A 13696-nucleotide genomic window follows, 5' to 3' on the forward strand; every position below is an offset into this window, starting at 1 on the left:
ACACAACTGTATATATATATATATATATATATATATATATATATATATATATATATATATATATATATATATATACACTGCTCAAAAAAAGTAAAGGGGAATACACTGTAAAAAAACACTGTAACTCCAAGTCAATCACACTTCTCTGAAATCAAACTGCCCACTTAGGAAGCAACACTGATTGACAATCAATTTCACATGCTGTTGTGCAAATGGAATAGACAACAGGTAGAAATGATAGGCAATTAGCAAGAGACCCCCAATAAAAAGTGGTTCTGCAGGTGGTGACCACACACCACTTCTCAGTACCTATGCTTTCTGTCTGATGTTTTGGTCACTTTTGAATGCTGGCGGTGCTTTCACTCTAGTGGTAGCATGAGACGGGTCTACAACCCACACAAGTGGCTCAGGTAGTGCAGCTCATCCGGAATGGCACATCAATGCAAGCTGTGGCAAGAAGGTTGCTGTGTCTGTCAGCATAGTGTCCAGAGCATGGAGGCGCTACCAGGAGACAGGCCAGTACATCAGGAGACGTGAAGGAGGCCGTAGGAGGGCAACAACCCAGCAGCAGGACTGCTACCTTCGCCTTTGTGCAGGGAGGAACAGGAGGAGCACTGCCAGAGCCCTGCAAAATTACCTCCAGCAGGCCACAAATGTGTATGTGTCTGCTCAAACAGTGAGAAACAGACTCCATGAGGGTGGTATGAGGGCCCGACGTCCACAGGTGGGGGTTGTGCTTAAAGCCCAACATCGTGCAGGACGTTTGGCATTTGCCAGAGAACACCAAGGTTGGCAAATTTGCTACAAATTCGCTGCCCTTGTAAGACCATATGCCGGTGCGGTTTGCTCTGGGTTCCTCCTAATGCAAGACATTGATAGACCTCGTGTGGCTGGAGTGTGTCAGCAGTTGCTGCAAGATGAAGGCATTGATGCTAGGGAGGTCATACAGGCACGTGGAGGCCACACACACTACTGAGCCTCATTTTGACTTGTTTTAAGGACATTACATCAAAGTTGGATCAGCCTGTAGTGTGTTTTTCCACTTCAATTTTGAGTGTGACTCCAAATCCAGACCTCCATGGGTTAATAAATTTGATTTTCATTGATAATTATTGTGTGATTTTGTTGTCAGCATATTCAACCATGTAAAGAACAAAGTATTTAATAAAAATATTTCATTCATTCAGATCTAGGATGTGGTGTTTAAGTGTTCCCTTTATTTTTTTGAGCAGTACAGGACCTTTCATGGTGTGGATGGAAAGGGACATTTCCCTTTCCATCCTTTCCCTTACGACCTTTCATGGTGTGGATGGAAAGAAAAATGGTGTAGGGGTGATTCTGAAGGAAGAGTTTTGTAAGATTTTAGTGGAGGTTTCTGATAAATGTCATCAGTGCTTATGCTCCACAAGTGGGTTGTGAGATGCAGCAGAAAGAACATTTTTGGAGTGAGTTAGATGAAGTGGTAGAAGGTATATCTAGGAAAGAAAGATTGGTGATTGGGGCAGACTTTAATGGGCATGTAGGTGAAGGGAACAGAGGTGATGAGGAGGTGATGGTAGGTATGGCCCTTGGGAGAGGAATGTGGAAGAGCAGATGGTGGTAGATTTTGCTAAAAGGATGGAAATGGCAGTGGTGAACACTTATTTTAAGAAGAACAAGGAGCATAGGGTGACGTATAAGAGTGGAGGAAGGTGCACACAGGTGGACTATGTTCTATGTAGGAGATGCAACCTAAAGGAGATTGGTGTTGGCAGGGGACAGTGTAGCTAAACTGCAATGGCTGGTGGTCTGTAGGATGGTTTTGGAGGTGAAGAAGAAGAGGAGGAGAGTGAGGACTAAAAGAAGAATAAGATGGTGGAAACTGAAGGAGGAAGACTGTAGTGTGAGATTCAGGGAAGAGGTCAGACAGGGGGTTGGTGGGTGGAGGTGCTGGATAATTGGGCAACTACTGCAGGAGTGATAAGGGAGACAGCTAGAAAGGTACTTGGTGTGACATCTGTAAATAGAAAGAAAGACAAAGAGACGTGGTGGTGGAATGAGGAAGTGCAGGAGAGCATAAAGAGAAAGCGGTTGGTGAAACAGAATTGGGATCGACAGAGAGATGAGAAAAGCAGGCAGGAGTACAAGGAGATGCTGCAGCAGGTGAAGAGGGATGTGGCGAAAGCCAAGGAAAAGGCATATGAGGAGCTGTATGAGAAGTTGGACACTAAGGAAGGAGAAAAGAATCTATACCGATGGGCCAGGCAGAGGGACATGGAAGTATGTGCTGCAAGTTAGAGCAATAAAGGATGGAGATGGAAATGTATTGACTAGTGAGAAGAGTGTGTTGAGAAGATGGAGGGAGTATTTTAAGCAGCTGATAAACGAGGAAAATGAGAGAGAGAGAGAGAGAGAGAGAAGGTTGGATGGTGTGGAGATGGTTAAGCAGGAAGTGGATAGGATTAGTAAAGAGGAAGTGAGAGCAGTGGTAAAGAGGATGAAGAGTGGAAAGTCGGTTGGACCAGATGACATACCGGTAGAAACATGGAGATGTTTAGGAGAGATGGCAGTGGAGTTTTTAACAAGATTGTTCAACAATATTTTGGAAGGTGAGAGGATGCCTGAGGAATGCAGAAGGAGTGTGCTGGTACTGATCTTTAAGCATAAGGGAGATGTGCAGACCTGCAGTAACTACAGGGGAATTAAGTTGATTAGTCACACCATGAAGTTATGGGAAAGAGTAGTAGAAGCCTGGCTAAGAGAAGAGGTGACCATCTGTGAGCAGCACAATAGTTTCATGCTGAGGAAAAGCATAACATATGCATCATTTGCTTTGAGGATGTTGATGGAGAAGTATAGAGAAGGTCAGAAGGAGTTGCATTGTGTGATTGTAGATTTAGAGAAAGCGTACGACAGAGTGCCAAGAGAGGAGTTGTAGTATTATATGAGGAAGTCAGGTGTGTTAGAAAAGTATGTGAGGGTGGTGCAGGACATGCATGAGGACAGTTTGACAGCAGTGAAGTGTGCAGTAGGAACGACAGACTGGTTTAAGGTGGAGGTTGGACTGAATCAAGGATCGGCTCTGAGCCCTTTCCTGTTTGCAGTGGTGATGGACAGGTTGACGGACGAGGTCAGACATATTCTGAACGATATTGTGATTTGTAGTGAGAGTAGTAAGCAGGTTGAGAAGAGCCTGGAGAGGTGGAGGTATGCGGTGGAGAGAAGGGAAATGAAAGTCAATAGGACTAAGACAGAGTACATGTGTGTGAATGAGAGGGAGGGCAGTGGAGTGGTGCAGTTGCAGGGAGAAGAGGTGGAGAAGGTGGAGGAGTTCAGGTACCTGGGGTTAACAGTGCAAAGTAATGGAGAGTGTGTTACAGAAGTGAAGAAAAGAGTGCAGGCAGGGTGGAGTGGGTAGAGAAGAGTGGCAGGAGTGATTTGTGATAAAAAAGGATATCTGCAAGAGTGAAAGGGAAAGTTTATAGGACTGTGGTGAGACCTGTGATGATGTATGGTTTAGAGACAGTGGCATTAAGTAAAAGACAGGAGGTGGAGCTGGAGGTAGCAGAGCTGAAGATGTTGAGGTTTTTGTTGGGAGTGACGACGATGGACAGGATTGGAAATGAGTTTATTAGAGGATGTTTTGGAGACAAGGTGAGGGAGGCGAGATTGAAATGGTTTGGACGTGTGCAGAGGAGGCACATGTAGAATGTTTTAGAGACAAGGTGAGGGAGGCATGATTGAAATGGTTTGGACGTGTGCAGAGGAGGGACATGGGGTATATCGGTAGAAGAATGATGAGGATGGAGCCACCTGGAAGGAGGCAGAGAGGAAGGCCAAGGAGGCGGTTTATGAATGTGGTGAAGGAAGACATGCAGGTAGTTGCTTTGAAAGAGGCAGATGTAGAGAACAGGGGGTATGGAGACAGATGATCCGCTATGGGAGCAGCCAAAAGAAGAAGAAGAATCTTAGAGAAGTCACATTGTTGTTTCTTTTTACTCTCTGCATTCTACTCTAGGTTTTTGCTAATATGTGCAGTATACACTGGTTTATTCATCTTTAATATTCTGGTCATGTCTGTGGTGGTCCCAGAGCCAATATGGATATAGCCTGGAGTCCATCACAGTGCGTGTGCCTTTTCGAAATGTGGAGTTATCTGTACATCTTGAGACTAGACTTCTAGCTTCTGTTCCTCATTTTGCCACAACTTACTGTACCAAACCCCACTGTTGATGGTTTGATGAAATTATCCTATTTTGGCCCAAGACAGAAGTGAAATTGCTGAATATGAGGTAATCGTTTATTTCTAAGTCACCACTTCCTTAAACATGTGCTATTACTCATAATGCTGCCGTCCTCCAAAACACAGGCCGCGCTCTGCTGTAAATGTAATGGTACACTAAATTTATGTAAATATTCAGTTAGACAATAATGGAAAGCAGAGCGCGTGATGATCAGGTGGTAACTGGTTCTCGTGCTTTGTGACTCTAGTTGTACACATTAAGAAACTCCACAGACGTAATTGTAGAGTTCACTGAATAACACACCCATGGTCTACTTACTTTGCTCAATGGCCGTTGCTCTACTGGTCCAAAATTTTTTTAGTTTCTTTATAGTTTTTTTTTTTTTTTTTTTTTGGATGACTGTATTTTAGCTACTTGTTACTCTATTTTTTTTATCAGTTATTCATAAGAATCTATTAAAGAAACTAAAATATTGTTCAGGTGTATTGCTAGGTGTATTGAGTACAAACTGTGCACTCTCATCCCCAGTAGAGCTACCACTAAGCTGTAAAGATGTATTAGCCTAAAAATGTTTTTTAGCTCCTCCAGTATTAGAGCTGCCTGTTGTGTTAGGATTAGCTCTGATGTACTAAAAAAAGGCACGCATGTGTCTTGAATAAATCTTTACACAAGATAGTTTGGATGCCGGAAAAGTACACGGGCAACTGACCCATATGTGGTTCTTCCCCAAAATGTTGCCACAAAGTTGACACACAATTGTCTAGAATGTATTTTTATGCTGTAGAATTATGATTTCCCCTTTACTGGAACTAAAAGGCCCCAATATGTTTCAGCTCTAAATTGCCCTTGTGCACAGAACAAGCTACACGTAGGCACAGTTTTCCTAATTCGGAGTGAAAACTCGAGTGGTCTGTCGGTAGTCCTGACCTCAACCATACTGAACGCTGAACTGGAACCCTGGCAGCATCCCAGGCCTCCTTGGCCGACATCACTAATGCTCCTGTGGCGGAAGGAACACCAATCACCACAGCACCATTCCAAAATCTAGTGAAAAGCCTTCCAAGAAGAATGGAGGATATTATAACCTCAGACGAACACCAGGTTTTACTGTGATTTTTACAGTAAATAAATGGTATTCAACCAGGACCAGGAAGTATTGCGGAAGGTGTTGTAGCAGGTTGTTTGCACTCTTTGTTACATATGGAGCTGAGCAAGAAAAGACCACGCTCAAACATGGGAGTGGGATTGGACGGGGCTGGTTGTAGGTGTGGTACCATATGATGTTTAATCATGTCCAATGACCACAATTTGATGGCAAGACTGTGGTAAATTATTCACTGCTATAAACTGCACCTACTACTGTAAGTCTAAGAGAACCAGGCTTGAATATTGTTCTTTCTTTCACACACTGTAATTTTAAGAAGAACATGTGGCCCAATGCATCTGGATTAATTTGCTTAATGTGCAGTAGTTGCCTCTTTGATCTTATCACCTGTGTTGTATTTTAATCGCCTCCTCCTCCTAAACCTTCTTCAAGGACAAAACAAGCGTACAAGTAAAAAAAAAAAGTGCATGGATCTCTACGTCAAAGTCCCCGGAGCTCACTGTGGGCACCAGATCCCTGTGTGGTACCAGCTGTTCTGTCAGATCAATGCTTGAAACTTTCTTAACGCAATTCTACTGGGTAGGACTCAGGAGAATAACCACAAAACAAGCACGCTAGGCGAACGAGAGCGTTGAATTTTTCATCGTCGGTGCTCTGTAGCACTGTACTTCCTTTCTCCCCTCCTAAGCGGGCGTTGCTCTCATTCATGAGCAGATGTTCAGCGCTGGTGCAAGCTGCAGTCAGCATGAACTCTGCTGGCCTCTCTACCATCGACGGCAAGGACGTTGGCACCGACCCCCGACATCTGAGAATTTATGTCCAGTAAATGCTGCCTGTATGTTTTTTTTTTTCTTTTAATTTTAGCCACTTTGGCCAGTCCAGAAGCTGGCCAGAGATGAAAAAGGTGCGGGGGGTTCGCAAGATTCTGACAGACCATCAGTCTTCATATCGACACTGATGAAAGACCGGACCAGGTCAGCTCCAAGGGAAGAAAGAATTCCGCAAGACAATTTTAAGTTTTTTTTAAGTTTGTCATTAATTTCATATGACACTTCCCAGTGTGGAAGCAAGAGAATTAAGAACCAACTTGCTAGTTTTGGTTGTTCGATATAAGAGCAGCAAAGACGACTGTATCATTCGAAGATATGAGCTTTAAAACCCGGTGATGGATTGGCTTCACTGGACAACAGGAAGCGCTGGTAATTGCTGTGTTACGGCACGCTAAGACCCAGGTGCTGCCGTGGTTAGCCAGGTGGCTGTGTTAGCACGGCTGACCTCCACACACCCGAGAGGCTACAATGCCATCTAGTACAGATGTAGTTTTATGATCTCAGTTCATTTACACCCTGCCATTTCAGTATCCATGTGCTCTCGTGGTCTCAACTCATTTCATGCTTTGCCTTTGAACGCGGTCACAACATATGTTCACTTTGGAAAGAGTGTGAAACGAGTTTTTTTTTTTTTTTTTTTCCCGTCTTTCGTTGAAGTGGCTCTGAGACTGTAATTGAAGGATGATGTTTTTTCTCTTTTCTTTCTCTTTTTCTTTCTCTCTCTCTTCATGCGCATGTTTCTTCAGCACGTTACCCACTTCACACTATCTAATTGGCCATTTTCAGGTTGGGTTTATGAGAGCAAAACTAATTAGTGTTTCTAAATTCAGCAAGAGCGTTGGTGGGGGTGGGAGGGGTAGGGATAAGGAGAAAAAAACTTGGTTGAATTGATTGTTCTGGTTTCCTCTTCAGTGTCAGACTCTCAAAAATAATATAAAGTCTAATCGCCTTTGAACGGCTCGTATTTCCAAACCACTGCTGAATGTCATTGCTGCTCTCCTGGCATTTTGTTTGGCACGATCACAGACCCAAAAATCCCATGTCCAAAATTTTTTTTGTGTATTTCAGCAGAATGTTTGGAAAATAACAATGCAGGGTATTTTTTCTAGGTGGAGTCGATTCTGCTGTTGGGGAGACCCCACAGTTTACAGTAGTGCTGTCTTTCCCTTGTTACCTTTATTCACAGAACTCCAGCTGCAACTAGCCCTCAGGAAGGCCACCCCTCACACACACACGCTTACACACACACACACACACACACAGACACACACACACACACACACACACACACACACACACACACACACACACACACAAACACTGTTTAAGTTGGCAGACGCCATACTCTTCTAAAGCTTTTGCTGCCTCGGCAAGAAAGACACCAGCCGCGGCCGTTCCTCCAGCCAGGATGTGCTTTTTTTTTCTCACCTCTTTCACCTCTTGTTCAGGAAACACATTTCTGTCTTCCTCACCTCTCATGTTTTTCCCCAATGATGAGGAGAGAGAGAAAGAGAGGAATCATGAGATTGAGTGGCAGCACAGCATCCGTCGAGGATAGGGCTAATATGTAGCATTAGAACATGATCCAGAGCACTCCCCACCCTCCACCCTCCTTCTTGTCTGCTGGGGTTTCATTATAGTGAATACAAAAAAAGTTTATAGGTCATTTTAACGACATACCATAAAGCTTACACTATTTTTATTTTCCCATTTTGACACCGCAGGGATTGGTGTTCAGAGGGCCCAGTAATTAAGAAGCCAGGAATCTAGGGTTAGGAACAAAGAGTGTTTAAATGCAATTAGAGCACTGGCACGAATCAATCTGAACTCAATTACAGTTTTCTTGAATGTGCTATTATTTGTTTAATCAAGGGAATTTTGGCCCTCTCTAAGATGCTAAATATGTACCACCAGATATTTTAAACAAGGAACGACAGAGACGCTCAGAGGAACCGGGTTAATGTGGCATTAATGAACAACTGATTCAAAGTGACCTCTCTCGTTCCGTTTCTCCAACTCTCCCTCACCCCTCCTCTCTCGCGAACCTTCTTGCAGCAAAGTCGATCAGATTGTGTGGAGAAGATGCAGTCGGAGTAGATGCTTAATTAGCACAAAGCGTTGATTGAAATGTAGTACTGCAGGTGGAGTAGTGTTCCAAACTCATTTCTTTTCTTTCTCTTCTTTCATCTTTCTCCAATTTCTCTGTCTTCTGTAGGGAGAAGAGCCCAGTGTTAAAGTCTTTCTGGATGCTGAAATCAGAGACAAGTAAGTGTCTGATGCTTCGAGCAGTACCGGTTGGGTATGCACTGTTGAAATACATTCTGCATTATTTCCATACAGTTGTGCTCAACAGACACTTAGATTTCACAGATTCTCTGGTTCAACACAGTAATAGCTTCAGAAGAATTGTCATTTCTCCTTGTCACACATATCTTTTCCTTTCAGGCTACCATCAGAGTTTAGTTGTTTGTTGTTTTTTGTTGCCTTGCTGTTCATGACCCCTGTCATACTGGCATGTGTCCTGTGTGGTGTGTAAACATGCAGTAAACAAACAGTGATGCTGAGAATACACCACGTTACCAAACTAGGATTAAAGGCCTTTTTGTGTACTGTAAACGTTTACTGCAGTATTTGACCTTCAGTCAAACACACGCACAAACACACACAGGTTCATCTTCCATGAACCTGTTCATCTTTCACTATGCTGCTACTAATAAGAGCTATCCTGATCCCTTTCCATTTGGCAAACATATCATAGCAAAAATGTGGCATTCGCATTTGGATTCTGTTATTGTTAACTTGTAAAATAAAGTCCAAAATGCTGGCACTGTTAGTAAGAAAAAAAAGAAAAAAAAAAACCTAAAGGCCATGAAAAAAATTTGGCTGATTACAAACAAACGTTTTTCCCCTGGTGATGAAATTTATTCATTAATTTATTTATATATTTTTTTTTGTCTGTCACAAAAGTTGTCCAGATCAAGAATATTTTCTTGGAGGTCTGTGCCTCTGTATTGAATTCAACGGTTTACCACATGAGGTAAATAATAAAAAAAAAAGAAGACCAGATTACCCCCCCCCCCCCTCCCCCAAATAAATAAATAAATAATTACAAATAAAAATAAGCCCGAAGCGTTTTCGTTTGTCCTAAAGATGAGACAGAGATACTGTATACTTGTACCATAATGATAAGAAATGTAGACCAGTGGAACTGGTTTATGGAAAATTATGGAAGTATTATTGGTGTCCCTGCTGACAGAAGCAGAAAGACTTATTCTGAATTGTATAGGTCCATATTATCTGCACAGGTTCAGCCAAACGCTTCAAAACCTGCACAGTGAAGACATGCACATTGAGCCAAAGCATACTTTACTTCAAGCCTTTATCTTTTTAAGTAAAGTGGTACAATATTCTGGAGTTGTATTTAAGCAATGCAGGCGAAATGCCCTAAAAACAGGCAGGAACTGAAGACAGCACAGCATTACCAGAGAAGAGTATCTGATGCACCATGTCACAAAGCTAATTCATCTCAAACTGTCTTCATGGACATAACAGTGAGTTCTGTGTTCTTCAGTGGCTTTTCCAGCCACCAGGCCTAAATCTAACAGAAGAACTTTAGAATGTGGCACAACAGGAGATTCACAGTGTAAAAGCGCCCAACTTTTTGTGGAAACAAAATCACCAAGAATTAAGGCTGTTTTCAGAGCCATAACACCTTTTTTACACGTTTATTTTATGATGTCTGCATTACTTAGTTATAAAAAAATATACAAAAATAAAGCATATTTCCAATTATCTAGACATGCAACCAAAAGATTTTGTATGCCATTAAAGAGCACGTTATGTAACGGAGCACTTTTCTGGAAGAAAAAAACAAAAACGTTTTGAAGGCTGCTGGCTTTTGCATGCAAAAAAACGTTTTTTTTTTTTTGCACAGTAATACTTATATCTCAGTGACTTTAACTGTAGCATGGTTTGTTGGTGCCAGAAAGTCTGATTTGAGTATTTCAGAAACTGCTGATCACCTGGGATTTTCACATAAAACCCTCTCTATGGTGTGAAGAAAAAAAAAAGCTCAGAAAATTGGAAAATTAAAAAAGAAGCTTGATAAGAGAAGGTAGACTAGAGGAAGGTTTGAGCTGATGGAAAGGGTCTACAGTAATTCAAATTAACTGTGGCGAGCATAATATCTCACATCATGCTGAACTCTGAGGCTGGATGGGTGTGTGTATCATTGACTGCAAGGGATTTTGTATCCAAAAAAAAAAAAAAAAAAAAAAAAACAGGCTTACTACATTTTAAATACATTTCAAATGTATCGTGGTAGTATACAGAATTGTCACTCTTTGAATGTTTGTTTTATTGTTATTAAAAAATTATCTCTCTGAACTCTGATTTCAGCACAAATGCTAATGCAGATTTGCCAGATTACCTGTTATATAATTATAATCATTTTAATAATACGGTGCTTTGAGGGATCGACTTGTTATCTAATTGTTTTACCCCAGTAATGTTGTTTGGATGTACGTGAAAGAGCAGACCACATTTCCTATGAACAATTTTAAGACCGCCATATTCAGTGCAATGATTCGATTCGCAGAAACTGTAACCAGTCTTACCATACCTATATGAAAATACGCCTCTGCCACCGATCGAAAACAGTGCTCGTTTCTGTCACCGCGGCACGCAGCCTGTAATCAATATGCTGATTCTCTTCAGGCTGTTATGTGCATGACTGTGTTTATTTTTCTGGACGTTTGACACTTTTCATCTCTTGCTCTGTTTATTGCCCTTCTCTAGTTGTTATCTCGCCCAATGCTCTCTGTTCTTAGTAAAATATACAGAATATTAGTCAAAGTGAAGGTGACGTTTGAATTTGATTGCTTTTCATATGAAAGGAGACACACATCCATTTTATCTCCTGTTGAGTCACACCCATCTCTGAGCACTCAGCAACATCATCGACACCACACTCTAGTTCAGAAATAAGCAAGTTTTAACTCGTGACTCATTTAAGATTAGTTGTTGTAGACATCACAGCAAAAACGAAAAGAAAAAGTACTCAATGTATGATCTTCCTCCCGATATGTTGAGATGGGTTAATGTCTAGGTGTATGTGTATGTGTATGTATATATATATATATATATATATATGTGTGTGTGTGTGTGTGTGTGTGTGTGTGTGTGTGTGTGTGTGTGTGCATGCTGAATGTATGTAAAGCTTGAGTTACTTCTGTATTCCACAATAATTTTTTTCCGGGACCCTGAAACCACTTCTGCCACTCTCTTAAAAGAGGCAACTCTGCTGGTGGGGTGCACTTCCCGAGCTGTGTATCTAACAAATTAATAGTAAATGGAAAACATGAATGTAAATGGTGTCATTTGATCATGCAAATAAGCTGCTTGGCCACTTTTTCCCCCGCCCTCGTAAGAAATCAGCCGTATTTTCATAGTCAGTTGTGCTTATGAAACTTATGAAAAACAGTCTATTTATCAATGAGTTTGCCTCCAACTCATTAGGGATGTGAATCTAAGCCTGGCTTTAAATTACCCGAACTTCACAGGTGTTTTGTAACAAATAAATAACAAATAAATAAAAATACTGAATAAATTAAAAATATATTTTCCTGAGCTCCTATGTAAAAACATTGGGTTTATCATTTTTTAAAACAGGTCTGCAGATGTAACACATGTGCTTTCTACCTTTTAAAACGATATGGTCAAGTTTTTTGTATTATTATTTTTTTTTTTTCCAGGCTCATCCACCTTATTTAATTAGAAGTGGTTTTCACGGTGAGTGCGAATCCAGACTAATGCGCTATCTTTAACGCCTTGCCCATAGCTTACCACTTTCTTTAAAAGCTCTCGCAGAACTCATAATTGCTCCTCATAGGTCGAAACGCAACAGTGAGAAGAATAAGAAGGCTTTATTCATGGCTCTGTATAAGAACATGAAAAAATGGTCTTTAAATAGGTTGATGGAATTAAATTATATTTCTTATTTAGTCATTATGGAAGGCAGAACGGATCCCAGAGCAAGCTATTGTGTCTTAAATCATTCCATTAGCAAAGGCAATGCAAGTTAGCGAGCTTTCAGTGTGTATATTAAAATAGACTTTAAACATATATAAGGGCCCATATGCCCACAGTGTAGTGCATTAGGGTAAGAGTTGTCTGACATCATACTGGAGTCTACACACATGCACACACACACACACACACACACACACACACACACACACACACACACACACACACAATCCATGTTGGCCAGGCCTTTGTCTTGAATGTAGTGTCAGTCTCACCATTTGTATTCATATGTTGTCACTGTCCTGCTATGGCTTGACGTTCCCTTTCTTGTGTTTGTACTCTTTCAGATTTTTTTTTCCCCCTCTTGTGCGACATGCCTGCCATTTCTGCTGCCCCGATCTGTGTAATAGCACACGAGGCAGACAGTGTTACACAGATGTCTAAGGAAATTACATTAAACAACTGTCCCTCATGTCTTTTATGTACTGGCACAGAGTATAGTTTCTAATGATTCATCACAAACACAGTAAATGCGCATGAATGCTTGAATATGAATATGTTTTAAGTCCAGTGTGACAACAACAAAATGGAGCAGCAGTCTTCATTTAAAGCATTGTGATTTGATTAGTTACAGTGCCTTTGGGAGCAGAAATTCTACTACCATTCTATTGAGACTGCACAGATGACAAACACTTATTTCATAGTCAGACATTAGAGTGCTGGGGCCCTCTATTCTTGGCCAAAGCTGTAACAAGACGCAACAAACAAGGGCAATGTGCAGTGATGAAACACTGATGAAACTGATAAGTACAGTGCAGTGTATAATCTGCAGAATGCTAGCTCATGTTGAGTTCATGACAAGAGAGCTTAAACACACAAGTCCGCTTAGAGCTGTTGCACCGAGTTTCTTTCGAGCAATAAAAAAAAAAAAAATAGGAGCGCATTTAACCTGTCTACGATTTTGTATGGTAAGCATGTTGAATAATGGCACAGTTGACGTCAGAAAAACAAACGATCAGAAAATCGTACGGTCAGAAAAGCAAACCACAAAACTTTTTCTCAGACATTTTGTATTACATATGTGGTTTCACCTTTTTAATACACTGCGTGTGTTCGAGTAAAAAACTCAATCTCTCACACAAAGGTCACCGCCTCTCTTTCCCTGATGTTTTCTGTACAGATGTGTTTCTCCTCTCTCTCTCTCTCTCTCTCTCTCTCTCTCTCTCTCTCTCTCTCTCTCTCACTCTGTCTATCTCTTTTTTTTCTCCTCAAGAGGGTTAGTTATTTATTTTAATCCGACCGCCTTTTTCAGTCTTGTAAAAAAGAATTCGTGGAATGTCCTGCTGAAAAAAAAAAAAAAAAAAACTTGTTTGCATATTCTTAAGAGAGAGAGAGAGAAAAAAAGGCAATAAAACTCTTTTGGCAGACGTTTGTGCCATTTTAAAGTCATTTTCCAGGAACTCCAAGATTTGTTTGCATTTCCCTCCTGGATGAGGGGGAGCATGTTATTT

The 13696-nt window shown here is 41.2% G+C and overlaps 1 protein-coding gene across 10 annotated transcripts in view; it reads left to right on the forward strand.

Annotated features, from left to right (window-relative positions):
- The window catches only part of foxp1b (forkhead box P1b), a 158610-nt gene that overhangs the window by 27472 nt on the left and 117442 nt on the right, over positions 1-13696 (forward strand). For 6 of the 10 annotated variants that reach the window (XM_046857132.1, XM_046857049.1, XM_046857309.1 and 3 more), the window contains one exon: positions 8374-8423. The exons of the other annotated variants lie outside the window; for them this stretch is intronic. In XM_046857132.1, the coding sequence (XP_046713088.1) occupies positions 8374-8423 (50 nt within the window). Of the gene's footprint in view, positions 1-8373; positions 8424-13696 lie in introns of those variants that run through there. 10 annotated transcript variants of the gene reach the window in all.

Source organism: Silurus meridionalis, chromosome 1 (genome assembly GCF_014805685.1).
Source record: "Silurus meridionalis isolate SWU-2019-XX chromosome 1, ASM1480568v1, whole genome shotgun sequence".
Classification (NCBI taxonomy): domain Eukaryota; kingdom Metazoa; phylum Chordata; class Actinopteri; order Siluriformes; family Siluridae; genus Silurus; species Silurus meridionalis.